This window comes from Festucalex cinctus, chromosome 12, assembly GCF_051991245.1.
Source record: "Festucalex cinctus isolate MCC-2025b chromosome 12, RoL_Fcin_1.0, whole genome shotgun sequence".
NCBI lineage: Eukaryota > Metazoa > Chordata > Actinopteri > Syngnathiformes > Syngnathidae > Festucalex > Festucalex cinctus.
Genome location: NC_135422.1, coordinates 1,488,818 through 1,516,684, shown reverse-complemented (window position 1 = coordinate 1,516,684; position 27,867 = coordinate 1,488,818). Strand labels below are relative to the sequence as shown.

The 27,867-nt window shown below is 39.7% G+C and overlaps 1 protein-coding gene across 3 annotated transcripts; it reads right to left on the bottom strand.

The window, feature by feature from the left end:
• Window positions 1–8: 8 nt before the first annotated feature.
• On the bottom strand, window positions 9–27,511 carry kcnk5a (potassium channel, subfamily K, member 5a). 3 transcript variants are annotated; one of them, XM_077539758.1, is made up of 5 exons: window positions 27,427–27,511; window positions 3,903–4,014; window positions 3,623–3,789; window positions 3,350–3,518; window positions 9–2,383 (listed from the first exon to the last, which is right to left on the bottom strand). In XM_077539758.1, the coding sequence occupies exons 1-5, from the start codon at window positions 27,481–27,483 to the stop codon at window positions 1,410–1,412; spliced, it is 1,479 nt and encodes a 492-aa protein (XP_077395884.1). In that variant the 5' UTR covers window positions 27,484–27,511; the 3' UTR covers window positions 9–1,409. The 3 variants fall into 3 exon arrangements, with proteins under 3 accessions (XP_077395884.1, XP_077395883.1, XP_077395885.1); XM_077539757.1 differs by lacking the exon at window positions 27,427–27,511 and adding an exon at window positions 11,818–12,395; XM_077539759.1 differs by lacking the exon at window positions 27,427–27,511 and adding an exon at window positions 4,107–4,564.
• Window positions 27,512–27,867: the final 356 nt, after the last annotated feature.

Below are 27,867 nucleotides of genomic sequence, written 5' to 3'. Positions count from 1 at the left end.
AAACGTACTCAAATTTCAGCATTGTACTTTATTTCCTCTGCTTTGCAGTGGATTTAAGGCAGTCTATGAGGCAGAAGGTCTTCCATGTGCCACCAAAATGATTCTATTAGCCGGCCAATATTTACACTCTAGTAACTTCAAATGACTCCCATTTTCAAATTCACAACCGCCCTTTTGAGACACTGCGATTGTTGCCAACTTCCCATTACAAGTAACACATTGTTGTGCTCAAGTGCATGTGCAAAAAAAAAAAAAAAAAAGCAAGAGGTGAGCAAATATAGGCATCGGACGGGACATTTTGACACACGTGCACGCACGCACGCACGCACGTCACGGGAGCACGGTTCTGCGGCGCGTTAACCTAGCTGGCCGCCGTCGTTTGCAGTACTACTCGTCATGCGTGTCAGTGCGAGCCCCCAAAAGCAAACAAGTGGCAAGGCCGTGTCCTCAGCTGAGGTGTTTGTTGGCTACCGATGGGCTTTCAGACAATATTTACTTGACAAATACAATGCAGTGGAGGGGGTACTGCAGAAAAAAAAATACTTTACTATTTGATTGCCACATCAAAGGTTCACTTCATTCATCAGCGGCACAGTACAAAAATGTTGTATTTTGTAAAAACGTAATAGGAAATTATTCTTGGGGGAGTTTTCGGAATACATTTGCAAGGAAGCTTTGTTGCATCACTTTGGGGAATTACATACACCAGTAATATTCTTCTGCTCTCAAGGTTTTTTTTCTCCTCCTTTACAGCTTTACCTTTGCTTTACAATGTCTACTATGGAGCCTTGACAAAGTCTGTTCCTTACAGTCAAAACAAAAGGCAATCTCAAGACAGCTATTCATCAAGGACTTTGAAAGCGAAATGAAGAAGAAGAGGAAGCGTTTGGCTCAGGTTAAGGAAAAAAAAAAACAACAACAAAAAAAAACATCTGCACTGGAATGGACTTTGGTCTGTGCTCATTTGTTGGAATTGTGCAAGCCACAAAACCTCACATAGCTACGGACTACTTCCATGCTCATCATATCAGATATTTTGAAAACACCAATATGGCGTATGCGACAGCTAATATGTTTAAACATATGCATAATTTATGACTAGAATATGTGTAGAACTCAAGGAAAATCAGTCATTTTTTGCAGGTTTTGGATAAGCAATACCTGATGAATCTTTTCTACAAAAAGTTAACTCGAGCTAATCAAGTCAATAATAATTGAGGATGTAAAATGTGTTTATATCCAAAAATGATATGGATTTGAAGCCATTAGAGGAAAAGAACATTCATTTGGCTCTGCAATTTATCCTTTTCCAAACCCTACAGTGCAATGGGATTATCAGTCTTTTGAGTTCACATTAGAAAAGCTTCCAAAAGCAACAACAAAGGCCGTGTTGACTGTGTACACAGCAACTAAGGTTCTGTGTTGTCCTCCTTTGCATATTCCTCCACAAGCGTCTCGTAAGAGTGGCTGTGCTCCGAAACATCACTGGCAAAAACCGAGCCATCCGACTCGGAACTCCGCTCCTCCTTGGAGGCGGTTTCAATGTTTTCGTCGCATGTTGTTATCGATAGTTTTGCTTTGGAATCGTCGTCGTCGTCCTCCTCCTCCTCCTCCTCCTCCTCCAGATTATTGCCAAGAAAGTTTTCCTCGTCGATGAACGTAATGTTTGCATTTTGGAATGTTAGCGAATGGTAATCATTCGAATCCCACGTCCTGCGAGCAGTTCTCCCGCAATCTCCCACACGTCCGCTCTCCTGATCCACGTCTTTGTCAAGCTGGTTTTCATATACTCGGCCCCGCTCAAGTTCCACGTCCCCGTCAGCGTGATCCTCCGTTAGCAGCAAACCGTTGTCGGAGCCCAGGAGGTAGTTTTTGGACTTGGAAAAGGCAACTGTGACACGGTCACTAAAGCTGTATCTTCTCTTCTGGCGCGGTGAACGGTCCAAACTGAGGATGGTGTGGCCATTAAACATGGGAGTATCATTGCAGCTCTTGGTGCGAGCCATGTCTTTTGCTTTGGCTTTGGCTTTGGCTTTGTTGACGTCGTCGTCCGCGCTAGCGTCGAGTCTCTCGGCGCTTTTCGTGCCAATCTGCTTGATCAGGTCGTTGTAGCCTTCCTGCTTCTTGGACAGGAAGCTGAAGATGTTGACGTCGTTGGGAGTGGGCGGCAGCCGAAGCGCGGCTTTGTGAGATTCTTTATAGAGCCGCAGCTCGTCCAGAGATAGTTTGCGGAGCTTGCGTCGTTTCTTCAGCGCTTTGTGAGCCTCGATCACCATTCGCACTTTCCAGTTGAAGAACAAAGAGAGCCAAGCCAGACCCAGATAAATCCAAACCTCCACAAAGTAGCGGTATAGAGTAGGGTACTCTTTGGTGGGTTCCACACCTGAAAGGAGACAGAAAAACAACAAGTGTCATCAACAACAAAGTATTGGAATGAACAATGAAACTGGAAGATGAACTTTATGATTGTTTTAAATCTGTATGGGTAGAAAACAAAACAATAAACATCTTGCTTTTGAAGTCTTGACAAATGAATAATACATAATGACAATATTCTAAGTCCAACCTTTTTTTGCTGAGATTTATTTTTTATTTTTTTTTAAATGGGGTAAGTGGGGATTGAACCCGAAACTTTCGGTTTGGGAACACATAGCATTACCAGTGAGCTAAAACTCGAGTCCGCCTATATTAGGTCAGGACCTTACTTGAACGCTCAGGAAGTGAAGTAATAACTCGCTGACCTATTTTTTTTTAAAAACTTTTTAAAAAAAACTTTAAAAACTCACACACATCTCTACTCTTATATAATTAGACAGGTTTAGCACAAGAATGTCTGATTTAATGTTTCAAAATGTTGAAATAGACATGTCAGGAATATCTGTTTGTGTCAAGACGCGTGTAATTGTAATCAGGGATTCTTATGACTAATATGGATAATTAAAAGCCAATTACCTCCCTCAACTTGCAATGATACTAACAAGGATAAGCCTAAGCATAATTAATTAATATTCTTGATTTGAGCTGCAGGAATAACAAAAAGTACTTTCATTGTAACGTATCCATTCAAGGTATTATCAGAGGTTGTTGAATTGGCTTTACAAAAGCAAAGTAAAAGTTTGAGTCTTAACAGTGTTGTTTTCACTGCAAATGAAAACAACAGGCCGAATGGCTTGAGGCGTAATGTTTGAAGGAGGAGGAGAAGGATGTGCTTGTGAGCTTTGTCAAGCTTTAACGTGTGAGAGAAGACACATTTTTATTGCTAAAACGTCTAAATAATTACAGTATTAAGTGGACTTTATCAGGCAAATAATAGCAAATAGCAAATATATTAATAGCAAATCAAACGTACCTGCTACCAAGTCACCAAATCCAATTGTAGTTAAGGTGACAAATGAGAAGTACAAGCCTTCAATATATGTCCAACCCTCCTGGGACATAAACACAAATGGCGGAAGGACTAAATGAATCAGCAACCCCCAGAGAAGAAAAATGGCTGTGCAGGTAAACTGAGCCTTTCTCTGGAACAGAAACAACAAAACATCTGTTCAGGTGAGGTTCTGTCATGGAGATGTGGAGTCTTTTTGCATGGACACAAAAATAAAGCACATCGGAATTCAGTTACCAGTGAAAATCCTTTCTTGGTAAGATAATGACCAAAGTGCTTGGCTCGTCCACCAAAGAACTTCCCAAGCTCGCTGATCCAGGTGAGACACAAAGGCACACCAAAGAGCCCGTAGAAAATGCAAAATCCACGTCCCACTTCCGTTTTGGGAGCAATGTTGCCATAGCCTTCAAAATAAAGAGTTCAAATAAGTTGAATTAATGAAACACCTGAGAAGTGAACATCATGGTAACTTTGTCCCACAAGTTCAAATCACCATAAAATAAGAGTAGTTAGTTACCTATCGTAGTTATGACGGTGGCAGCGAAGATGACGGCATTTGGCCAGTTCCAGTTGTTGAAGGTCTTGTTGCCAGTTATGGTGACTCCTTGGCCAGCAGCTTCGGAAACTATCTAGTGACAAACATGACAAAAAGCATGTCAGATAAATCCTGTTATAAGGGCCGAGTGAATTGTCTAAAACATCTTAACAAACCAAAACTTACCAAATTGATCATTTGTTACGCTGAAAACCATATATATTTTGTGTATGAGCTTATATTTTCTCCGCCGCATACTTCCTGTGGAAAATGTTGACGTTTCTGAGTCACTGCAGATAAGATGAATTGATGCTATGGCCCATTTAGCTTCAAATTATCATGCTAACCACTGCTTACAAAAAGGAAGGAGAGCGCAATGTCGCTTAACAGTTTTCAGATTTTAGATTAAGAATAAGTTATGCAGATGTGCACCACGTTTCAGGAAATAACATTTACACGGCTTCGAAGGGGAGAACATTTAGTTGGCAATTCTGGCTTGAAAAATATAAATTTGTGACGCTAATCCTAAAACTTTTCTGACACATATATGAATATTTGCTAACTTAGCATAGTTTGAAGACATCGCTCACCTCCTCCAGTGGGAAGGGCATGAATTGCATGTATTCATTTTATCTGACAGATAAAAAAAAAAAGTGCTGAATTTCATGAAAGACAAACGCTGAATTGCAGAAATACAATAGGGGCAAAAGTACAACCTTTCAAATATGGAAAACGGAGGTCAACATGCCCTCAAAAGTCACACTACGATATATAATGCGCATCTCTAAACAGCTGTGAAGGGAGTTGTGCAAGGTGTTTTCGCAAAGCTGATTATTGGGAGAACTGGATCTCCAATCAAAGCAAGCAGTATGGATTGATTCCCTTCAGATTGATCGTTAAAAATGACGGCCAGCTCCTGGCATGGCACTGAAATAGTCGGTGGACATTCAGTCGACAGAGAAAGGTTTAGAACAGGGGTGGCAAACTGCGGTCCTCGAGGGCCGGTGTCCTGCAGGTTTTGCAGATTTCCCTACTCGAAGTGCAGCTGATTCCAATTAACAGGCTCGTTATCAGGTTTCTGCAGAGCTTGCTGATGAGCTGATCATGAATCAGCTGTGTTGAAGAAGGGAAATATCCAAAACCAGCAGGACTGCGGCCCTCGAGGACCGGATCTCGCCACCCCTGGTTTAGAATGTCGAAAGACATTGTGAGGGAGCCCGCAAATCATTCTAAACGAAAGGCCAGGTGTGATCTTATGGTTAGTGTGCCAACACAGCAGACCACAACAGAAGTCGTGTCTGATAAAAGTCAACCAACATCGAACCTAGACTACACTGTCATAGAGAGCAGCAGCAGCAAGTCTGCTAACTCCGTTGTGGTGCCAACTTCTTGTCGGGTGACCAGACGTCCGAGTTTGACCAGCACAATCCCCATTTTGAGCCTTATGTGTCCTGAGATTTCACCAGCCCCATTGTTTTGACCCGATATTTAAACAGGTGACCTGGCGTCACTTTTTATTTTTTTAGTCCAGACAGGAAGCCAATTGTTGAGGCTATGTGTATGTCAATCACACAATTGTCATTGCGATTCATACAGCTCATCGAATAACTAACGGGGATGTTTTCGTCATACCTGAACTAGAACTGCTTACTGCTTTTGTGCCCAAGAATCATAGGAAATGTAGTCTAACTAGCCTACTAGCGGTCACTGGTCAGACCCAACGCATGCTGAGCTTTCCTGGTGGCATAATTAAAATTACACCAACTTCCAAAAGCTGCCGGCACCAAGCAAAAACGGTTGGAAAATGGTGAGTGCATTGACGCTGAAGTTACTGTCAATCATGATAACATTTAGCGTTAGCTAAAGCAACAACAACACAACCACAGGTCACCAGTTTAACATTCGTAAAAATAGTTCTGGTGAAAATTCATTGTCCATTTGCTTTTCAGTGCAATTGTAGTCGTGCTAGTTTTTAATTTTGAAGATCTGCTGACCCTAACTTCTCCATGGTCATTTTTATTGCATTCTAGACATCTGGTCAAGGTTGTCCATTTCTAAAATCACCTTTATAGAGCCTTTATAAAGCATAGAAAGATGATATAAAACAACCTTGGAACCAGGTGCAGTCAACAAGATTCCAGCAGGGAATTGTTGAGTCGCTCAAAAAGGACAAACACACCTGGATGTGTTGTATAATTAGTGCAATTATTGCACAAACAAAAAGACTAACAATAACCCTCAAGTCAGGGAAGTTATTACAGTTAATATAGTGTTTGTTTTATCAAGTGATGGCTCATGTAAACTGAAGAGGAAGTGAGGATAAGTTCAGAGCAACGCAAGCGTGGAGACTTGACGGAGCAACATTGCCAAGGCACATCTGCAGTGTTTTAAAAACAAGATCGACATTGTTGTTTGTGTTTGTGAAATGTTCAGCAAACAGAAGGCAAGATACAAAAATGTCTGAAGAGATTGTCATTTGCATAATGTGCCACTTTTACATGCACACATGGCAGCTGCTGATCATCTGGGTCTTAAGCTTGATGTTTACATAATACTGTGTATGTATACTGTACACATATGAAAGCACATGCTCAGCGACACGATTTTAAGACAATCGAAAGTCGCTGTTATTGGTTGGAATGATAAACACTCAATTTTATGAAGGGCTTGTCAACCAATCAGCTCTCCACAGAACTTGTTTTGCTTCTGGTAGCCCTCCATGTTAGGAGGCTTCGTAGCAACTAGCGCTTTAAGATACAAATCAAATGACTAACAGGCATTAGTAGCATAAAATGGATAGTTTAAGCTCTACATTGATCAAGAACAAGCAAATTGTGACTTTATCTATTGATATTAGTATTTAACTATGTGCATTTTTTTTCTCTCTGAAAATGAGGTTAATTGTGCCCAGGCTAAAATTGCAAATAAAGGATTCCTTGATGATATTAAAGTGAAACAATCGCCAAATTGCAGGTTTCGCAGTCTGCTGCTGCCGTTCTGATCACCAAAGAACTGTAAAAACCGCAATGACAAACTTGAACTGTTATCTGGCAGCTGGCAGCCGAGCAGGCCACTATTCCGAGCCATTCCGAGGTGTTTTTCCACTTCCAGCGTTATGAGCATGACAGAGTCAAGGAGCAACAGCTGCCCATAGGCAAGATCAACCAAGTCACAAACAATAAAGTCACTTATGCTCTCGCATAGAATTTGCTATTGATTTCAGATTCACAGTGGCGGCTTGCAAACAACCATTAAAGGACAAGCAATGTTAGCGGCTCAGCTGTTTGTGCTACTGAAAAATAATCCTACCTAAAAACATGCATTCCGGAAAATTTAAGTTTTGTTGCTGAACATAAAAATGTATAAAGCAGATAAGGGAGTATTATGTCACGTTTACTGCTTTGTTTCTACTTTAAAGTCACACAAAAAAGGTGGTAGGCAGTAAAACAAACAACAAAAGGCACAACATAAGTTCGTTATGTTCGTTATGTGAAGTTCGTAAACACGTTTGGCTGCTTTAAAGTCTCTTGTTAAATTTTAGGAGATTACAAGACCTGCCCAATTAACGCCACATGAACAGCAGCTGCACTTTCTTGTTAATTGTTTGAGTTTATTAACATTTAAATCAGTGATTCTCAACTATGGGACATGACCCAAAAGTTGGTGGCGGATATTTTATAGGTGGGTTACGGCCAGCTAGTAAAAATTGACAGGGGGTCCTTCCTTACCGACATTTGACTTACTGCTTTCCATTTTTTTTTTTTTATTTACTACTGATTATTACTGCTAGGTTAGGATACACATTCCAGTTTTGTTTTTGTTGTTGTTTTTTTTTAAAAACACAAACTCCTTACCCCTCGCACACACAGTCACAGCCTTAGGCCTAATAAATCAGATATGCACATACAATGTCCAACAAGGCTCCACACACTCGTGCGCACGCACGCACGTTCATATCCAGGCAGGCATTGGAAAATATCAACATATGGCTTAACTTTAGGAGAGATGAAGCGCTGTGTCTGCATTTTTTCCTCTATGTGACGGTGGTGTCTTTCACTCGATTGTGTATTTTGGGGTCACGACCCCAAAACGCCAACTGAACCAACTGGGACTGATTTGTTGGTGGTCACTGATTGGATGATGACCAAATGAGCGCACATTAGCAGAATGACAATGTCAGCTTTTGTTTTTGACCGAACCACAAATGATGAAAAGGCGCAAGGATCATTTCCCAAATTCTTCTGAATCAAACGTCTGTTTCCCCGAGGATGAGAGATGCATGAGAGAAAAATTAAGGTCAAATCAAGTCAGAAGTAATTAAAAGCATGAAAGGAGAAAGAACGAATGTGATTGAAATTCACGCTTTGCTATTTCAAGCCACGTATCTTCAACTGCACCGTAGGCACATGACAAAGTTTACTCGTGCAGAAAACAGTGTGCTACTTTATTTGCTGTACAAGTTTCACTCTGACCACGGGCCATGTTTGATGAAAATGAGACGGGAGCATTGATAAACACATCAAGTGTTTACAGGCTTCACTTGGCCGTTCAAACGTGATCAGCCAATCATGCGCGGCTGGACTGCACCAGCACTTTTAAGGTCAGGTTGAGAAGGTGGACAAAGTCATTTGCTGTGTACAAATGTTTAAAAATCAGAGATTGCATCATAGTAGGTGATTCATTCAAGCTTGGTTGGGAGAGTCTCAGTCAGTTCATATGCCATAAACATATGTTCCCTTTTCCTGGAAGAAAAAAAAAAAAAAAAAAAAAATCCTCTTGATTTCTTTTCAGTATGGTTCTCAAGCTGTCTCTGTGACAAAGAAGTGCCCATTATGTCCACCAAGTATGCTCTATGGGGGCGTTGCATCGTGGAATCATGCATGAACTTAACAGACACTGGCCCTATTGTTGAATTCATGTCATTGTTCAGGCGACACTGCATTGAAGTCTGCAGATTGTAGGATTTTAGGAAAATACGTTAAATATATTTGTCACAGTAAAAAAAAAAAATATATGTATATATATATATATAGTAATCAATATACAAATGATGACTTTCTGGAAGCTACCCTGTGCACCTGTCTGCTCACGTTTCACTCGACTAACAGGATGCTTGCTTGCATAATGATCATTTATTTGCAAAGATAACGAACACCGCCCTTGCTTTACTCAACTTTTATGACAGCTTCTTAAGTGTCTACACCGATGGGACCATAAACGGTAAACACTTTAAGGGACCTGATGTGAATGGTAAACTGAATAAAGGAGAGGGCTAACTTCCATAAGTCTTGTCAAGCAAACTTTTTCATACACACATTCGGAGCAGGACGAGAGAGGAGTCGTTTTCACCAGGAGCGGGACAGGACAGGATCTTTTTTTTTTTTCCCCCAATATGATCCTGGATAGGATTTTTTTTTTTTTTGTGGAGTGAGATAGGATGGGAGTGAAAATCCACTCCCGTGTCACCCTCTAATACTCACTTAGAGCTGTCAAAATTAATTAATTAATCAACAAGTAATCGATTATCAAATTAATCGGCAACTATTTTAATAATCAAGTAATCACTTGGAGCCATTTTTTTTTTTAAATTGTCCAAATCCTCTGATTGCCGTCTTTCCACAGTAATTCCTCACTGATTTCTGTCATCCTTCATGAAAGAAGACTGATTATCTTCCGTGTTTTATCAAAATAAGATATTTGCAAATTCTGTTTTTACTTTGGAAAACAACGATCGAATCTGTAACATAGTACATCAATCCCTCCTTTTTTCTTTTTTTTTAACACATTCATTGCCAGCCCAGAAAAAAATGCATCATTTGACGTCTTTTTCCGTCAATGGCAGTGAATGAGTTAATCACTATACGACTAGTATGAAATAAATGCAGATACACATATTTAAAAATACATGTAAATGCCACATGCCTCTGCAACAGGTGTCTGGCAGGGGGGGGAAAAAACAAGATGACACCTTAATTTTGATGTCGAGCATTTCAATGGGAACTCTCTGGAAACACTCATACTACAAGTTCTTAGCTCTTTCACAGCACCCTGACATCACACTTCCAAAATTATTTGCTTCATATTCCCATTCAATTGAGGCCTTGGTGAGGATTAGGCTGTTACTGAAGTGCAAGGAAAAGGGGGGAGGTTCATGGGTATATCCTTTTCAGTCCCCCAAACACAAAAAGCAGAGGCAAAGAAAAAAAGGGGGGGGATGGGTAAAGTAATAAATCTCCCAAATACTGATGTGGGCCCATACTGTGGGACACGTTCAGACATGTATCCTGTCATTCTCATAACTTAAAGAAAATCAAAAAACAAAAGTAAAAACTTGACGTTGAAAAGTAAAAATAAAAACACATTTCGTCTTGGTGGAGGAAAGAGGACCCGCACCTTGGCTAAATAGAAACAAATGGAACCGTGTTATGAGAAAAACACCTGCGTAAAGGAATGCTGCACTTCTAATGCATTCATTGGCGGGAGAGGTCACTATAGTTCACGCTTTCCTAGCCAAGCAGTTCTGACATTGGCAACTTTGGACATTGCAAATAGAACACCATGTACTGCACATTTTTTAAAGCTGAGATTACACAGGGCAACTTCCTCCACGCACCCAAAGCAAAATGCTGACATATGCATAATTACTTGCTATATATAAATACAGACTATCAGGTTTACAAGAACACAACATGAACATAAAGCAATTATTGGGTTGGCATGGACACAAGCACCACATCACAGATAACATGATAGGGATCCCTGAAATTCCTTCTGTCTGTCTTTCTGACTGTTTAGATATTTCCTGTATTAAGTTATGCAATGCAAAAAAATAAGTATGCAACTGTTCAATTTATGTTTGGTTGGAATTTGGCAGAGAAGATGTTTGGCTCACCGGTTAAAAGGGAAAAACAAATTGCAATATGGCTGCAAATTCTCTGCCAAGTTTACTCTTTAGGAATTGACCCAGTTTGGCAAAGCTGGGTCGAGGCATAAGCAAATAACATAAAAAGATTTATTAATCAATGAATCTGTTGATTATTTTGTTGATTAATAGATGAATCAGATTAAAAAAAAAATTGGTCTGAATTTCCATCCTTTATTCAAAAACAGGACATTGTTAAAAATTGACAGTGATCAAACATTAATTATGATTCAGTGACTGGTTTGGTCCATAACGTGTCAGAAAATAAGGGAGGGGTCAGGGTTCAAAGTGATGGTAGACAGGAAACGGATGATAGGCTTGAAAGGATTTAAGGAGAGTAGTTTGCGCCTCGCTCTGTAAACAATAAGTTTTGTGTGGAGAGTGAAAGAGAAATAACGTGCCTTCATCTCCCGGTTTCATTATTTACCGCACCTCCAAATAATTTTTTTTTCCAAAGTAAAAGTTTTTTTTTTTTTTTTTTTTTTTTAAATTAACAAAAAGATAATCAGTTTGCTTTTTTTTTTTGTAGGACTACAGAAGTGACCTAACATTTACTGTTGAGAAGATGAAAATCCAAACATTTGGACAATTTTAAATTTAAAAGCTAGCTAAACGAAATCATCCATTATATAAAAAATATATCGGTTAATTTGCCAATTGATTATTTGTCGATTAATCGTTGCACATCTAGTAGGTGTAACAATTGTAATTGATAGAGCAGATGAAATACTACTTATAGGTAAAAATACAAAATGTTTTCTTAAAAGGCTTGTGTCATCTGAAGTAAACCCTGACCTACAGTAAGGTATAGTATTTCAAAATGCAAACCCCTGGGCTGCAAAATTAAGCCCCGAGCCACAAGTAGCAACAATGACAGCGTTGATCCACAAGTTAGACGTGACATGTCAGCAGTTTCCCTTGAGAAGTGCATTCTTCCCCACCGCGTCATAAACTGAATGAGTGACTTATTCATACCTGTAATATTTTGTTTAAGTCATCTTTCGTCAGACAGGGGTAGTCCTTAAGTATTTTTTCCTTCTGTAGTCTATAGTGCAATGCTGCCTGCTTCCAATTGGGCTCCTCCAAGACTTGGAAAATAGCTGCCCCGATGGACAGGTAGAAAATAATCGCAGAAGTCAACAAGGGGCCTTTATCCACCATACTGGTGTGCAGTGGCTCAAAGTGGGGGATAAGAGGAGGAAAGTTGGGAGGGGGAGGCTGACAGCTGCGGCAACAAGAGTGCAAGCTCAAGCAGTCATTGTCGGAGAATTTTCCCAAGTTTTCTTGTTCCACGCGAGGTTTATGGAATGCCGACGCGCGCCACAGTTGACAGCATTTGTCCTCGCGACATGGCCCAAAAGGCTAACCTGGGTAGTCAAATGTTGTCTCCGGCAAATAAAGTGCACCCGCTCTGCTATTGTTTCCACGTGCGGCCGGAGAAATAAGGAGAAGCCGGAGTAGGGGAGTGGAGGACTTGACATTTAGACCCGCCCAGAAAGAGAGGAGGGAACGGGCGCTTCAGCGGCCACGAGGAGGAGTTGGGCTGTCAACTTTTACTTTGATCCTTTCGCCTTTTTGGCTGCTTTGGACGACTTGCACAAGTATACACAACAGGTGTGCGTTTCACAGTGCGTAGACGCGCATGAGTGGTCGGGAACAGTCGTGTCGTTTTTAGACTGAGTTTGAATAGAGGCGGCAAAAGTACCTGCACAAGCAATACAGTGTACAGATAATAAACCCATTGTACACCGTTTCCCCCCGTTTTAATAACTTCCACGGTGCTCGTACTGAAAGGGAGGTGGGGAAACAAAATACATGACATGATACATGATATTATGCTGCTTCCTCCCCAAACCTAGAGCTAGCTAGTTAGTTCGACTTGTATGCTAACATGGATAGACAATTCCGAGTTTACGTCACAAGTCAAAATGGCGGTCTTACTCGGGAAAGTGACGCTATCCGCTCGTTGAAAAGCATTGCACTTCAGATCGTTGTAGTTTGATTTGTGAGTATTATTTTATTTCAAAATGGGATGAAATGTCATTTGACTACTACAATCAGGAATACAATATGTGTTTGTTGTCACAGTGTAAAGGAAGCATTTTCATTGTGTTCCGTTGATATCAGAAATGCCCAGATGTTTGGAATTGTCTTATTGAGGAACAAACAAACAAAAATGCTAAATTAACAACTACTGGAACATATACAGGTGGTCAAATCTGGCTTGTGAGGACACACACTGCATATTTTTACACAAAAATGAGCTGTTGTTGCTAATTTGGTCCACTGGAGAGCACAGTGATGACAATTGATTTGGTGCAAACATTTTGCACTCCTTTTTATTAAGAAATTTCAGATTATGTTGCAATAATAACAATTCCGAACATCCGGGATATTTTGGTGAAAACAAATGGCACATTTGTATTGATTTTGTCTGTGACTAGCATACAAACCACACAGATTGTTGTAGTAATCAAATGACACTTCATCACATTTTGAAATCAAAACAATCCTCACAAATCAAATTACAATAATCCAAAGTTGAGCGGAGAGCTTCCTTTGATGCTGCATTGGAAGTCTGATGATCCCACTTGGGACCTCAAAGCGTTCGAGGCACATGGAAACAACAACGATGGCTGATTACGATAAATTGTTTGTTTGCGCATAAAAGGAATGTACAACTATCTGAGACGTATACTGAAATAGAGTAACCAAGTACAATTACTGCATTACTTTCCAACACTAAGTCTAAATGAGTTTTTATTCAAGCAAACAACTATACGCTTTTATGTCTCAAATGGTTCCACACTTTTAACATTTGCCACCTGCAAAATCACTTGGGCCAAGGCTTGGATCACTGAGACCTCTTAAAATACAGTAGAATAGTGTTGTTCGGTTGGGATCATGTTGTAGTACGCACAGCTGACATTTGTGCAGCCGGCATGGGATTTATTGCAGCTCCGTGACAGGTGTGCATGTTGTGCATTAATGGTCGTCTACAAGTATGTGCCCTGCGATTGACTGTCAACCAGTCCGGGGTGTAATCTGTGACCATGAACCGAGTAAAAGCAGCAGACATTGGATGTTGAAGTTGCAGTACTGTAATAGATGTGTGTACATTTTATCTAAGATGCTTAAGACCCCGAAAACAGTCAGGAAACTATGTGCATGAATGTATCATTTTGCACAAAAAGTTAATTGGAGGCCAATCCTAGCTAAGTTGTTCATGTGTGTTGAATTGATGTTCCTTCAAAACAGACACTTTCTTTTGTTTTAACTGTTCATCGAAGTACATGATCTGGTGCATTTGTCTTCTTCAAAGGTTTCAAGAATGTTTTACATGTTCAAGGGTCCATTTTGTTCCCCCCTGCAAAACGTACCTTTAGGATTACCTGGAGAGCTTCCTGAATATGGAGCATGTAAGTCAAGAAGAGCACATACAGTAATACGAGGGAATTGTGAATATCAGCAAATGTCCACAGGCAGACATTTTGCGCTACGGTCAAATGTAGAACTCTCGTTACTTGTAGAAGTTGGAAACCCGTGATCATCGCTGTCACAAGACTTCAATATATGCTTGTGGTCTAACTGTGCAAGTGAGCGTCTCTGGGAATTCACAGCTTGCAAGACATGCAGACATTGCATCATCATCCCTGCTATTTAGTTTTCCTGAGGCAACCCCCCCCCCCCCCCCCCCACCACCACCTTTTTTTATTTTATTTTTTTATTTTAACTAACTCTAGTTATGCACGTTTGTGTTTTTAATGCATTCAGAGGGCAACTAATTCAGGAACTTGTGATGCTGTCTGATAAAGGTGCACTATATCATTTTTTTGTTTTTCTTAGGCCGCATAAAGCTCTTTCCTGATACAAGAGACCTGAATTGTGGGTTGCATATGCGGGTTTTCAATTGCTGTCTAGTCGGCGCCCGAAAATGAGATCTGTGTGGAACTCACCTCCGTAGTGTTCACACTTGACTGGATTGGTTCATTTAAAACAAGTTCAGGTGGATTTTCTCAGACAGCGGGTGTGCAGCAAACACGTGAACCAACATGAAACAAAAAGGTCTCTCTTAATGAGCAAGAATGTACACAGGAAGTTGGCTGTACTCCTGTTATCTAAGTTAAAACCCGATTGTGTTATTTACCAGCCACCTGAGAACAAGGTTGGATTAGATTGCATCATTATTTTAAATGAAGCATTCCAAGTTGATTTGGAAGCATTTCAAGATCATCTCCTCCAGGCTGTCTTCACACCTTTTTTTCTTTCTTTTTTTTTTCCTCCGCCAAGCCACAAACTCTGTGATTGGGTCCTACATTTATGGCACTGTTTTTTATTTATATATTTATCTGAGGTCTTTAACTTTTGAAATGATACAAACACACAGACCTATTGTAATGTATAAGACATAAATATATGTTCAGTTACAGTGTACTGATCCCTCTATGTCTTTACATTAAACAAATCCCTTTTTCCCCCCAAACAAACTTATCATCTCACAACCATGCCACAAACTGATTGTGACAAGAATTTATGGAATTATTTTTCAAGATCTTTAAACTTTTGAAACAATACAAACACAGAGCAATGGCAATGTATAAGCTGAAAATATACGTACAATGTTACAGTGTACTATCTTATCTCAAAATGAACTTTAGAAAATGAATCTATAGCCGTCACATCTATAAAAACATGGAACCTACCAAAAGAAAGATTAGTCTTCTTCTTTCATCAGGAAAATTAATTAAACAGAAAATTATATTTCTATCCATTTCCGTTTTGCAGAAATTAGCATTAGAATATAGCTAAATTATTCATAAATCTGTTTAGAATGGTTAGGAAGCAGCTTGTTTTCAACATGGCCCTGGTTGATCTCTTATACTCTGCTGCCACCTGCTGGCCGTTTTTGTAATTACTACCATTTTTTTTTTCACCCGTTCACTGCAGTTGAGAGGCTGCATCAAAGCCTTCTGTAAAAAGTATAAATATGGATTTATACATTTCTGGGAGCAAATGAGTTAATCTCCTGGTTAAAAACAGACCATTGTTCATGAAGGAAAAAAAAAAAAAAAGCATAGAGAAGTTCCCACGATTACATTCAAAACCAACTGGTTGGTCCCCTCATTCCACCCCCCGAAAATGATCAGAATTGAAATTGAATCCAAATTCAAACAATGCCCAACCCTGCACACTTGCTAAAACCTAAAAAATAAAAATAAAAAAATAAAATGAACTAAATCAACAGATAAATAACAAAGCATTCCAAGTAAATCAACATTTCATTTCCTCCAAAATAATCGCTAAAGTATTCTCACTGCTGTAAAAGGATCATGGATGGTCTTGCATGTGACACAGCACTAAATCAATTTGCCGTAACAGAGAATGTAAGGTTTGTTCTTGAATTAAAAAAAACAAACAAAAAAAAACATTTGGGGTGAGTGTTGTTTTGGGGTTTTAATGACAGCTGATTTTCAAAATTGATACTTTAGTTGTGTGCTTGGGGGCTGTCAGCATGAGCAGTGCATTCTTACCGACTATCACAGGCGCCAATTTAAGTCCTTTTGAAATCACTGACTGGGGGATTTCCAGAGTTTCAACAGACACACAAAGATGCATTATTTCGCTTGATGGCAAAAAGTCTACTAATCAGACAATATTTGTGAAACAGTTATAACGACAGTATGTAAAACTGCAAAATGAATGCAGTATCAGCTCACGAAACATCCTCTCCATTAGCATTTGTATTCATTTTGTAGTGTTAAATTGTTCAATTTCTTGCAAGGTTTTGGCAACCTACTCACTATTTGCTACCAATACAAACATTATGCATTTCAAGGCGTCATGTTCTAATGCAGGACTAGAAAGGTTACCTAACCACCAAGGCGTAACTATCCTCAACTCGTCTCTGTCCTCAGAGACCGGAGCCTGGACTCGAACCCGAGTCCTCAGAACTGGGAGGCAGACGTGCTAACCAAAGGACATCATAATACAAAAAAAATGTGGTTCAAGAAAATAGTGTTGTTGTTGTTTTTTTTTTAAATGTTTGTAATGCCAATACTTGTTTCAATGTCAATGGAGTCCACAATGACAATTTTTTTTTATTTTCAATACCAAATCTTATTGTCAATGTTGTGGCTCCATAGCAATTCCACCACAGTCCAATTGAGAACCTCCATTGTCCTGCTCTTTTCTCTTCTTTGCATGTCCTGTCTTGTCCTATCCTACATTGTCCTGTACTTTCCACACAGGGTGTTTCACTACTGTTCCGCAATCCGCATAGAACTCGACTTCATGGTGACATTGTACTACTATTCATGTAAAATCTCAAAATGTCAATAAAATATGCATCGTCATGTGACAATTAAAAAAAGAGAGAGAGCGAGACAGAGACAGAGAGACTTAGTACAAAGCATCCAGGAGAAGAATCCCCATCTCTAATATTGTATGAGGAAGTATTAGTTCAAAGCTAAGTTAAAAGGGTTGGTCTTGATTTATGAGAAAAATAAATAATAAAATAATTGATTCATGGTTTTATGAATCAATATCAGGCTCAAAAAGGAAAATCGATTCGATATTGATTATTTGATATATATATTTTTTTTAAAACCCAGCCCTACTAACTACCGACACCTCTGACCATTGCCAACTACAAGCCCAATATGCATAGTTTTGATCTGTGTGAATGAGACATGTGGAAGACTTAGACTTGACTTTATTGATCCCTTTGTGATGGCTCCCTCTGGGAAATTTACATTTCCAGCAGCAATAACAACAGATAATAAAATAAAAAAAATAATTCAATCAATCAATAAATAAGGTTATTACACCAGAGATTGAATTAATAATAAAAAATAAAATAAATAAATAAATAAATGGCGCATACAGTAGCTGAGCAAGAAATTGCAATCAAGTCATCCTAAAGATCACGTTCCGCTTTTTGCACTCGTAGGTAACTTTTTATGAAACAATTTGCATGGTTAAGAAAATATGTTCTTGGCAACATCGTTCCAAATACTTTTACCTTGTCAGATCTCCAGGTAGCAAACACCTAGGACACCACAACATTTCAAACATTTAAAGAGGGTTGAGGCAAATGTGGTAGAACCAGCTTTGATCGCTTTCAATTATAGTTCTCATGGTGAGCTTACAGGAAGAGACATGATGATTCTTCAGCACGAGTTTGTCAAAATATACCCAAAGATGACACATTACATCCCTCGCCCACCGACACGCAGCCTCCTCCATATTTTGAAGCATCCCAGAACTCAGACTTAATTTGCTGGTGATGCTTTCGCGAGAAGCGCGAGCACGGCTACAATAAGTATTAGTAATGACTTCATGCAGTAAGTTCCCTTTGGATGGCATTTTTATTGACAGATTGGTACATCCTGACCTACTTACCGACTTAAGAAATAATAGTCGTGGTAGTGCATCTTTCTGCAAAACAGGTTTTGTTTTGTTTATCAACAAGAATACAAGTTGCACTTGCATTTATTTCTCCATCACTTCAATGTGTTTATGTGCGTTTGTCCTGTTTTGTTTAGTAGTGTCATTGGATTCAAAGACTTATTTTTAACCACCGTGTGTGTGTGTGTTTGTGTTCACTGATGACCATGTGAAAAGATAGTGGGACCGCTTCCCACACCTATTGTTTTGTTGTCGTGTATTTTTTTTTTTCTCTTCGGTCGTAAGGAAATCTGCAATCTGTTAAATGGCTTTTGTTATGATGTTGATGTCGCCAGAAAGCACCTCGGCGGGGTGAAGCGTCCCCGGCTGGGCACGTCACGTCTTTTGCGGGCGACACCTACGTTGCTTTTATATAGTAACTCACTCGTGAAATCTTAAAGGGTCTGGGTGCAGATCATAATCTAAACTGTCAAAAAATTGAGAGTGGAAGACAAGAGCTAGGCTGGTCATAAAAGGATTTTGCATGGCCAGGGACCAAGTGTGGACCAGTGGTTGGGGACGACTCAATTAAAACATTGCATCATTCATCTACTTTTTGGAAGATTTTTGAAGTTCAGCTAAAGTTCACTCAACTATATTGGAATCTTTCGGTGTCTTGCCCAAAGAATAATAAAGATTATATAAAAAATCCCAAACAAAACTAGTTTTTCCCTGCTGCAAGTATCATTAACAAGCCGGAAGAATTTAATCAATCCTAAGCAACAGCTATCGTGTTGGCAAAACATTTTCCACAAACTACGTTAACATCTGAGCAACCATTTTGGAGCATGACGGCATTTGGTAAGCACATTTAATTACATTTTTTTGGGGGGTTGCTTATTTCAACTACCGGAAACCGGAATGCAGAGTGAAATTTACTTGGACAAAATTGCAGGACCTGTTCAGCATGCAAATCCAGAAAACTTCGAGGCAGATTTTACATATATATGACCCGCTCGGGAAAAAAAAAAAATGGAATTGGTGTTTGTCTGATCAGTAAAGTATTTGTTTTAAATATAAGGGCAGACAGACGCGCCATATCACAAGTTTAGCGGTTACATAACAAGCGGACAATGATCGCGATCCTACTCAGATGCAGGTGCGATTTCAGTTTTACTCATATGCAGTACATTTCATCTCACAAAACCTCCAAGTATGAATCAGAACTTGCGATCTTAACCTCTCATCTGATAGCAGTCACAGGTTTCACTCAATATCTTTGCCCTTTACCCAGGGACAGTTACCAGCATGTGAGCCTGAGGGCCACGCCCGCCAATGTTTGTCAAGTCATCTGTTTACGTCTGTAACATTTTTAAAATTAGCCTGCAAATTGGAATGGAAACATTGATTATGGTGCGGAGAAATATCTTATGTAAGCTTTAATGTAGGGTATGAAAGAATTACACGACATAAGGCATGGGTGAAAATGTCAGAATTTCCAGTCTGCCTTACATAATCATGTAACCCACAAAAACATACTTCTTCCATTCCAGCTTTCTGGTGTTTACAGTTATAGTTTTTATAGCTTTGGGTTCCAGGTTAGTAGAGTGGCAAGGGGACCAATTCTGCTTGTGCGTATTACTTTTTTTTTTTTTTTTTTTTGGGTGAATATTACATAAGAACCTGCAGGCTGGTGTGAGGTAATTTTATAACTTGCAGCGCGTGATGCTTGTGTTTGTTTTACGTTCAGAATCACAGTATTTCCATTTAGGAACCGTGTGACATGTTCACTTATTTTATTTTTTATCGATTGGCTGGCGACCAGTCCAGGGTGTCCCCCGCCTACTGCCCAAAGCCAACCGAGATAGGCTCCAGCACCCCCCACGACCCTTATGAGGAATAAGCGGTCAAGAAAATGGATGGATGGAGAGTAGTGTTAGGGATGTAACGATATCCAAACATCAAGATATGATAATATTCACGGTATTGTGGGGAGGTTGGCGAAACAAAAAAAGGTCACAATATTGTTATATATATATATATATATATATATATATATGCGTAATTTTTTTTCTCTGACTTTGCGTACTTCCTGGTATGAAGTCGGAAAAGGCAGACTTCCCACCTTCCTCGAATGCAGCATAAGCGCACATTTGGCGATGTGTGCGGTCTGTCCCAAATTGTTTTAAGACTTAATTTAAGATGTTAAACATCAGTCCCGGTATGTCGTACCACAATTCGGAAGCAAAGCTTGCCAAAATCCGACTGCCCGCATTTGCCTTACTGACATCTGCACTGCAGATTTGATATTGTTTCGCATAGCTTTTAAATCCTATTAAGTTTTAATTGCTCGTTCTTGAAACTTGGAGTAAAGTTGCACCCCAATTTTGTTAGTTTCTATTACATTCTCTTCTATTCACACATTGACACTAATTGAATGCTAATTGGATGCTTAATATTTCCTGTCCAGTGTATATTTAATCCACAGAAAAGCCATAAAAAGCAATAAAAGACAAGCAAAACACAATGGCCAATTTAACTGGATTCTTTTTGGAGCCAATCTCTTTTTTGTGTGAGATATGCTGGTTTCATGAGCAACAGGTTATCTGGGATGACATCATTCCGCATGCCAGTTCCAGATCATGTGGGTAACTAAAGTCAGAAGCCTGTTTTCCAGAAAATGTTGCTTGGAATTTAATTTGTGCCATTACGGTGCTTAACTTGAAGCATGCAATTCAAACCGTTTGTAGCCCAGTAGTTTTTCATTTATGTTTTTTTTGTTTTTTTTTGTGTTTTTTAAGTTTTACTTCTTGCTAATCAGTCATCTATTATACGCTCAAGTGACTGACTTCACTTGTAAACATCCTGGCAGGTTCACTTAATGAAAAACAGAGCGAGACAGACTAAACACACAGAAGTCACTTTTCCGAGTGTCAAAATGCCAAAAATCTCCTGAAGTGACACCGAGTACTTGTCGCCATCCAGATAATCTGAACATGGGTCAACAAAGCGTTTCCACTCAATTAACACAGAAATGTTGGAATTTATGGTTGTTGCCCAATTGGTCAAGTCAAGGTCACTCTTTTAAAGTCCTGCAACTTGAGAGACGGTATTGCAGTTTGCGCGTGGGAGTAGTAAACGCAGCGGTTTCTCCTCCCTAAATGGGGAAGGCCAAAATGCTTGGAAATGTTGGCGAATAAAACAAACCGCTGCAGAACGCACTGCGTGCGAGCCAAGAGCAGCAGCTGCGGATCAAAACAACAATCTTCAGTGTGCTATGAAAACAGTACAAGACATTGTTGGCCTACATCGACAATCATTAAAATGCACTTTGAGGGCAAGACAAGCGATAAAAGATCAAAGGACAATTAAACACCTTGTCTTAACGAGCACCTCCCAACAAACAGTAGTGGGGAGTAACCAAGTACAAATACTTTGTGCCTGTACTGGAGAAGATTTTTTCATGTATACTGCATCTGTACTTGAGTATTTATCTTTGTGATGAACCACTTTTCACTTTTTACCTCCATGCATTTTATGGATGCATAGATTCCCTACTTTTGAAAATAAGTTATTTTTAGAACAGGCCCACGTTCTACTCACGTCACCATTGGTACTTTTGACACCTCTGCCAGACAAACACCTTCGAATAATAACTGCCCAGCGTACCAGACACACCATTGATTGATTGCTGCCTGTAATTAACACAAATAAAAAGTCTTGAAAGCCTTGACACGTTGTCTATGAAATATGTAGGTGTGCAATCATTTCTCCTGGCATCAAATGGTTTTGTTTGACCCAGTTTCAGATCATATTCGACGCTGCATGGCGACACCTGCGCAATCAAATACACGTTGTATGGCAAAAGCAGCTGCTCTTCGAAAGGCTCAGTTTTCATTGACACTCACAAAGTAATCGCAATTCATCCATTTCCTAATGTTTATCCTGTTTATTGTCACGTGTAAGCTGACTTTGGTACATTCTGAACTGGCTGTCAGTCAATCACAGGGCACATGCAAACAATTGTTTACGCCCTCATTCACACCTCTGGATGATTTAGAGTTGTCAATTAACATGTTTTGTGAGATATGTGTCACGATACTTGACACATCCGCCAAATGCGCTCGTGCAAATCAATGCAGCAATGGTTAGTTATTATTGTGCATGCAGTTAGCAGTGCTGCAAAACTGGACAGTTTGTGTTGGAAAACTAGCTCATATTTTGGAATATTTATTTAGTGATAATTTAATCTGTATTTGTGTTCTTTTTGATATTGATGGCAAAACACTGAATCTGAAAAATTAAATGAATCGGAGCAGTGCTGGGAGCGACGGGCCAAAGAATTTTGACATTAACCCTTCACAAAACAGGTATTGTTGAAAAATGAATTCAACAAGGATTCAGAATGGAAATTATTGGTGCATTTTAGTCATCTTTTGTTTTCATTGAGCTTGTGGATCACGTGACCTTAACAAAAAAAATAAAAAATAAAAAATCTTGAAATTTTATCTCTCTCATGAGAGATTGTTTCCACAACATTTTTCATGAAATGTAATGTCTCATTTTTATGAAAATTTTTTTACGGTCATGTGATTCACAAGGTCAATTTCAAGGTCAACTTAAACAAAAGTTTACTAAAACACACACCGATCTTCTAAATTATTGCAGATTTGGAAACAAACCCTTGCTCCGATTGACCTAACGTTTGAGATTTCATATTGTGCCATCACTGAACGGCAAGTTTTATTCAAATCAAAATCTGCTTGGTTAAAATGTTGTGATTTGGCATGGAATGACTCTAAAACCTCAAACCTCACATTCATCCATTTGCTGTTTAGACATTAAAGAACAAAAAGACAAATATGTCTTTATTACAATAAAGAATGTAATTAAAGTAAAAATAGTTACTTTTCAATCACTCTTATTACTTATGTATTACTATTGTTAAAGTAAATTACAACTGTATGCGCACATATACATGATGCAACTTTCTTTCACATTTACACTAATAAACACTATTACATTCAAACCTTTGTGAAAGTGACCATTATGACAATAGATCCGTGTGCAGCCAATGAGCCCTTCTCTTAAATTGATTATAATGTAGAACCAAAACGGAAGAATAAAATAAGCAATCAAAAGAATACCCAAAATGTCATGGCCTTGAACGATGATGAATTCTGAAATGAATGAATTGGACCTCATGTCATCATCCTGCTAAAATTCTGGAAGCCTTTCTTGTGCGGCAATTTTAACACGCGTTGCGTCACGAGCGCATACCGTGAAAGTTGTGTTAATAAGGTCGCGGTCACTTCACGTATTTCTGTCACATCAACTTACGGAAGTATGACACATATTTGGGCCCATCGTTCAGTGCAGTAGCAAGAAGCGCAGTGACGAGTTTCGAACAGCGTGGCTTTGATCTCTTGGCGTGCGCGTACTGACATGTTTTGATTGGGTGTGCTATGTCACGGCACTTCGAGGGGATGAAGGTGAACTTTTTTTGCTTTTTTTGTGCTGTTTTTGGGCAGGTCACAGCGGCCTGGTTGAGAGTTGTGCGTTTGCAGAGAGGCTTGGTGCGGACTGTATCGGTAACGACCTTGCTGCTACTGTTTGGCCAATGTCCTTCCACTCGTGTTTTGTGCATAACAGGGGCATGCTGACGTTAAGAAACATAGATGGGCAGAGGAGCAGCCCCATGATAAATATGCAGGTCAACACATGACTCAGCACGCATGTTGTTTTTCGTGACACTTAGTACACTAAATTTGTGTTAAAAAAAAAATAAAAAATTGTCTGGGGATGTAAGATTCAGCAGGCACTGAGGAGCTTTATCCAACCCTGACAAATTCATGATTTAATTGATGAGGACCTCTTAGTTCATTACACGTTGCGTTCGTAGGATGCAAGAAAGGATTGTGTTTGATCTCCGAATTGATTTTTCACCCATTTCCGCCTCATAAAATGTCTTCCCTTCAGTTTGGCCCGCAGCCCCTCACGCTCCTTTCTGGATGCATGACTTTGTGGTAACGCACGTGCCATTGTGCCAGCTCAGCAGTGGCCTGAATTGCAGTCATCAGCTGATGGAAAAAAAAACAAAAAACAAACAGGTTGCAAAAGCGTGAGCTAGTGGCGGGGAAGGTTAAGTAAGGTTATGTCGTATGTACGCAGATGTTGGAGGTAGGATGTGTGTTTTGTCGTCCCATTGGCTTGCAAAGCAGAGTTGGGGGGCCAATGAGAGTATCAGGAAAGGGACACGCATAAGGCAAACAGATCAGCTCACTCATTTGAAAGAGGAAAAAGAATTAGGTTCAACAAGTGCGCTAAATGTGTGTCACCAAATGCTTCGTCTCTTGAACGGCTTCCAAGTATGTTTTCATTTACGAGCGTCGCCCTGCAGGTATTTAAGAAATAACCAGCCCGGTAACTTCACTGTCACCTGCAATGTTTTTGACAACAAAAGAAGTTTGATCACATTTAACGCTACGCTCAGCTATTCCTTTTTCTTTGTCTTCAACAAAGGAGGATTCCAGTGACAAAATAAGATGAACGTGACATCTGCCTCCAAGCCACAACTTCACATTCAGCACTTTGGAATGCTTTCAAATAAAGATTTAAGCAACATGACCCTTGACTGTTGCCACTCTCCCTCTTTTTTTTGGGGGGGGCTCTCCTCATCACTTTTTAAGGGTCATGTCTAAGGTTATCCATTGAAATGCATTGGGGAGAGAAAAAAAAAACAACCCAAAAATTTATTAAAAAAAACAAAAAAAAACGATATGTTTTCTACAAAAACAAAACCAACCAAAACGGGGAGTTGGAATATTAAATGTCTAAAAATGTTTACAAAATTGAAAAGAAAAAAACCTTGTGGGGGGGGGGGGGGGGGGGGGGGTTGGGGTATGAGTTTATTAAAAAAAAAAAAATATATATATATATATATATATATATATATATATATATATATATATATATATATATATATGTTTCAAAATAGAGGATTTTTTTTCCATTTCTCCACCTTTTTATCACTGTACTTCTCCCTCTAACTCAGAGGTTCTTAACGTGGGTTTGGTGAGTCCGTCAAATATTTTGTGATGAAACACCCCGCTTGGGCATCATTGGATGCACGTGATCACGCGACATTGCTTGCCTATCTTGCCTGCTGCGCTGGCTGTTGGTGCTGGAGCAGTTGTGGGAGCGCTGACACCGTTAAGTGCAAATTTGACAGTCTCGAGTTGGATTACATTTGTGCAACTACACAAAATGTCTACCAAGTGTTGGTGTACCCATTTCGGCCTGGAATGGATCAGCCATACGGGTTTTTTTTTTTCTCCAAAATTCCCGAAGGCCAAAATGTCCCGCGTATATATAAAGAACAAAGCAATTTTACTGCCCTTCAGAAAATGTATGCATCTCAATTTCTTAAATTTGATTCACGTGATCTCTTCAGTGCTAGCGGGTCACGCAAATTTAGACAGAAGGTTGGTGCTAACTTGTAAAGCTCGTTTGCCTCCACCATCTAACGTGAGCGGGGCATGGCATCAAAATGTGATCATTTCAGTGATTCACCGTGAAAAAGGGGGCACATGCTTTTATTACAATTACAATATTAATACTCATTTCACAAGCATGAAAGATTGCTATCTCACCTCAAGGGTTGGAAAAGTTGGACTTTCCAGTGCAGCGTGCGGTTACGTTTCACACATGACATTCTCATTAGTCGTTTGCAAAAAATAAAGGAAAAACAAAAAAAGCTTTCAAAGGCAGCCTTTTAAGACTTCAAATGACCTTAAACTCAGGACTGACACGTGAACGCTGAGGAGATGATGCCACAAACTTGAAGTACCCAAAGGATTTTGTTGGTCAATTGAAAAGCAAACAAGTTCTGAAAGGAAGCCTTTGAGACTTCAAAGGGCCATGCGCTCACGACCGACACGTGTATGCCGAAGAGACGATGCCGCAGACTCATAATACACAATGGATGCTGCTCAATACATCAAAACGTTTATCTACATAGCATACAGTATGGTCAAGTCAAGATTTGTTTTTCTAGCCTTTAATCACAAAATAGTCTCAAAGGGCTTCAGTTGCGAAAGATCAGCGACATCCCCTGATCCAACCACTAAACCATTGCTAAAAAGTTAAGCGTTTAATTCTTCTTCTTACCGTTAAGAATGATATTTACAAGTATAACTGAAGGACGTGCATTGGCCCTGAGTTGTCTGTCATAAAAATGTTATTAGTGTGTCACCTGTCAATAAAGTTTTATCGAGAATGGTGATGAACCTTTCAGTTATGCAGTACCATCGCTACATGGCTAACAGAAATAGAAATTCGAGATGCATAGCAAACACAACAACAACAACAACAAATGATACAAAGTTAGCAACAGTGTGTACTTTTGGCTAATTAAAAGTAGAAATACCAACAACCAAAATTCCTCCTCAAGAACCCATGAAATTGAAATCAAATGACTGAGAAAACAGTGATGGTGTGGTGTTTTTCCTGCATTCGCCGTATCCAGGATAATTACAGTATGTAAAAAAAGAAAATACACCCACACTGCTCTAGGCTTTGTTATCGATATCGCCGCCATCTGGCCTTCATCTTAACAAGAGTAGCGTAGCATATAGTCAGGGTGATTTCTTTTTAACATGACTTTTCAATCCAATTTCTTCAGTAAAACTAAAACTTGCTATTGTAGCGAGCAGTGACGGGAGTCGGAGGCAGAGTGTTGAAGTCCGGAGCCAAAGACCGGCGATTTATTGACATCAGCTTCTCAGCGTTTTACAGCAACAACAACTCACTCTGCGCGAGGCTCACAGACCGACCAACATTTTGTTCTTTTTATCCTTTCATCCCATCCAACTCCTCCTTCGTCCCAAGGTTCCGTGGGTGAATTATGTTCTAATCACTACACTATGTTATTTAGTAGGTTAGCAACTTAGCAGCTGCTAAATCGGCTGCGGCCTCCGTCATTTATGCCGTAAAAAGTCTTCTTTATGGTGTTGGTCAGTTATTAAATTCAACTATGTAATATCTATTAAACCGTAGCAGCACAAATGAACTAAACCGATTATTCCCCCCACAATTTGCGTGTGGTGACAGTTAGCATCTGCTGATTCAGCCACAATGTACAAAGTGCAACATTGGCTACGCATTGATTCTTCTTTTGATAGCCTGGAGCATGCTGACCTTTTTTTGTGTGCCTCTTCTCGTTGTGACAGCTGGTCCACAACAGCTGCCAATCATTGTTCAAGTGTGGTGTTTGCTGACGACCATTTTGGGACGCGTGACAACTTCCGGGTTTTCGTCGTTATCAACCAATCAGCGCATCGTCATGGGAAAGACGGCCCATAATGCGAGCGTGAGAGTGCGTACAGTCACACATGCGCACTCGTTCTCTCAGCCAGTCGCGTCAGTCACTCCGGGCCGCGGTTCGTTAATTGCGGACCTCGGCACTATATCAATATCAATAGGCCCCTCACTCACGGATGAAGATGGCCGCCAATGGCTTCTCTTCAGCCGATGGCGTGTAAGTGGCGTATTAGCCCATTCATATTAAACCCGGTGGATTTTGGTGCTCATATTCCACAAATGCAGTATTAATCAGATTGCCAAGTTTAGATTTGTGGG

Coding starts and splice junctions, on each gene's coding strand:
- kcnk5a (XM_077539757.1), bottom strand. CDS start 12,003: ATGGTGGATAAAGGCCCCTTGTTGACTTCTGCGATTATTTTCTACCTG. Junction 4,015..11,817: donor ACTTAAACAAAATATTACAG/GTATGAATAAGT, acceptor GTTTGTCACTAG/ATAGTTTCCGAAGCTGCTGG. Junction 3,519..3,622: donor CCAAGAAAGGATTTTCACTG/GTAACTGAATTC, acceptor TTTCTGTTCCAG/AGAAAGGCTCAGTTTACCTG.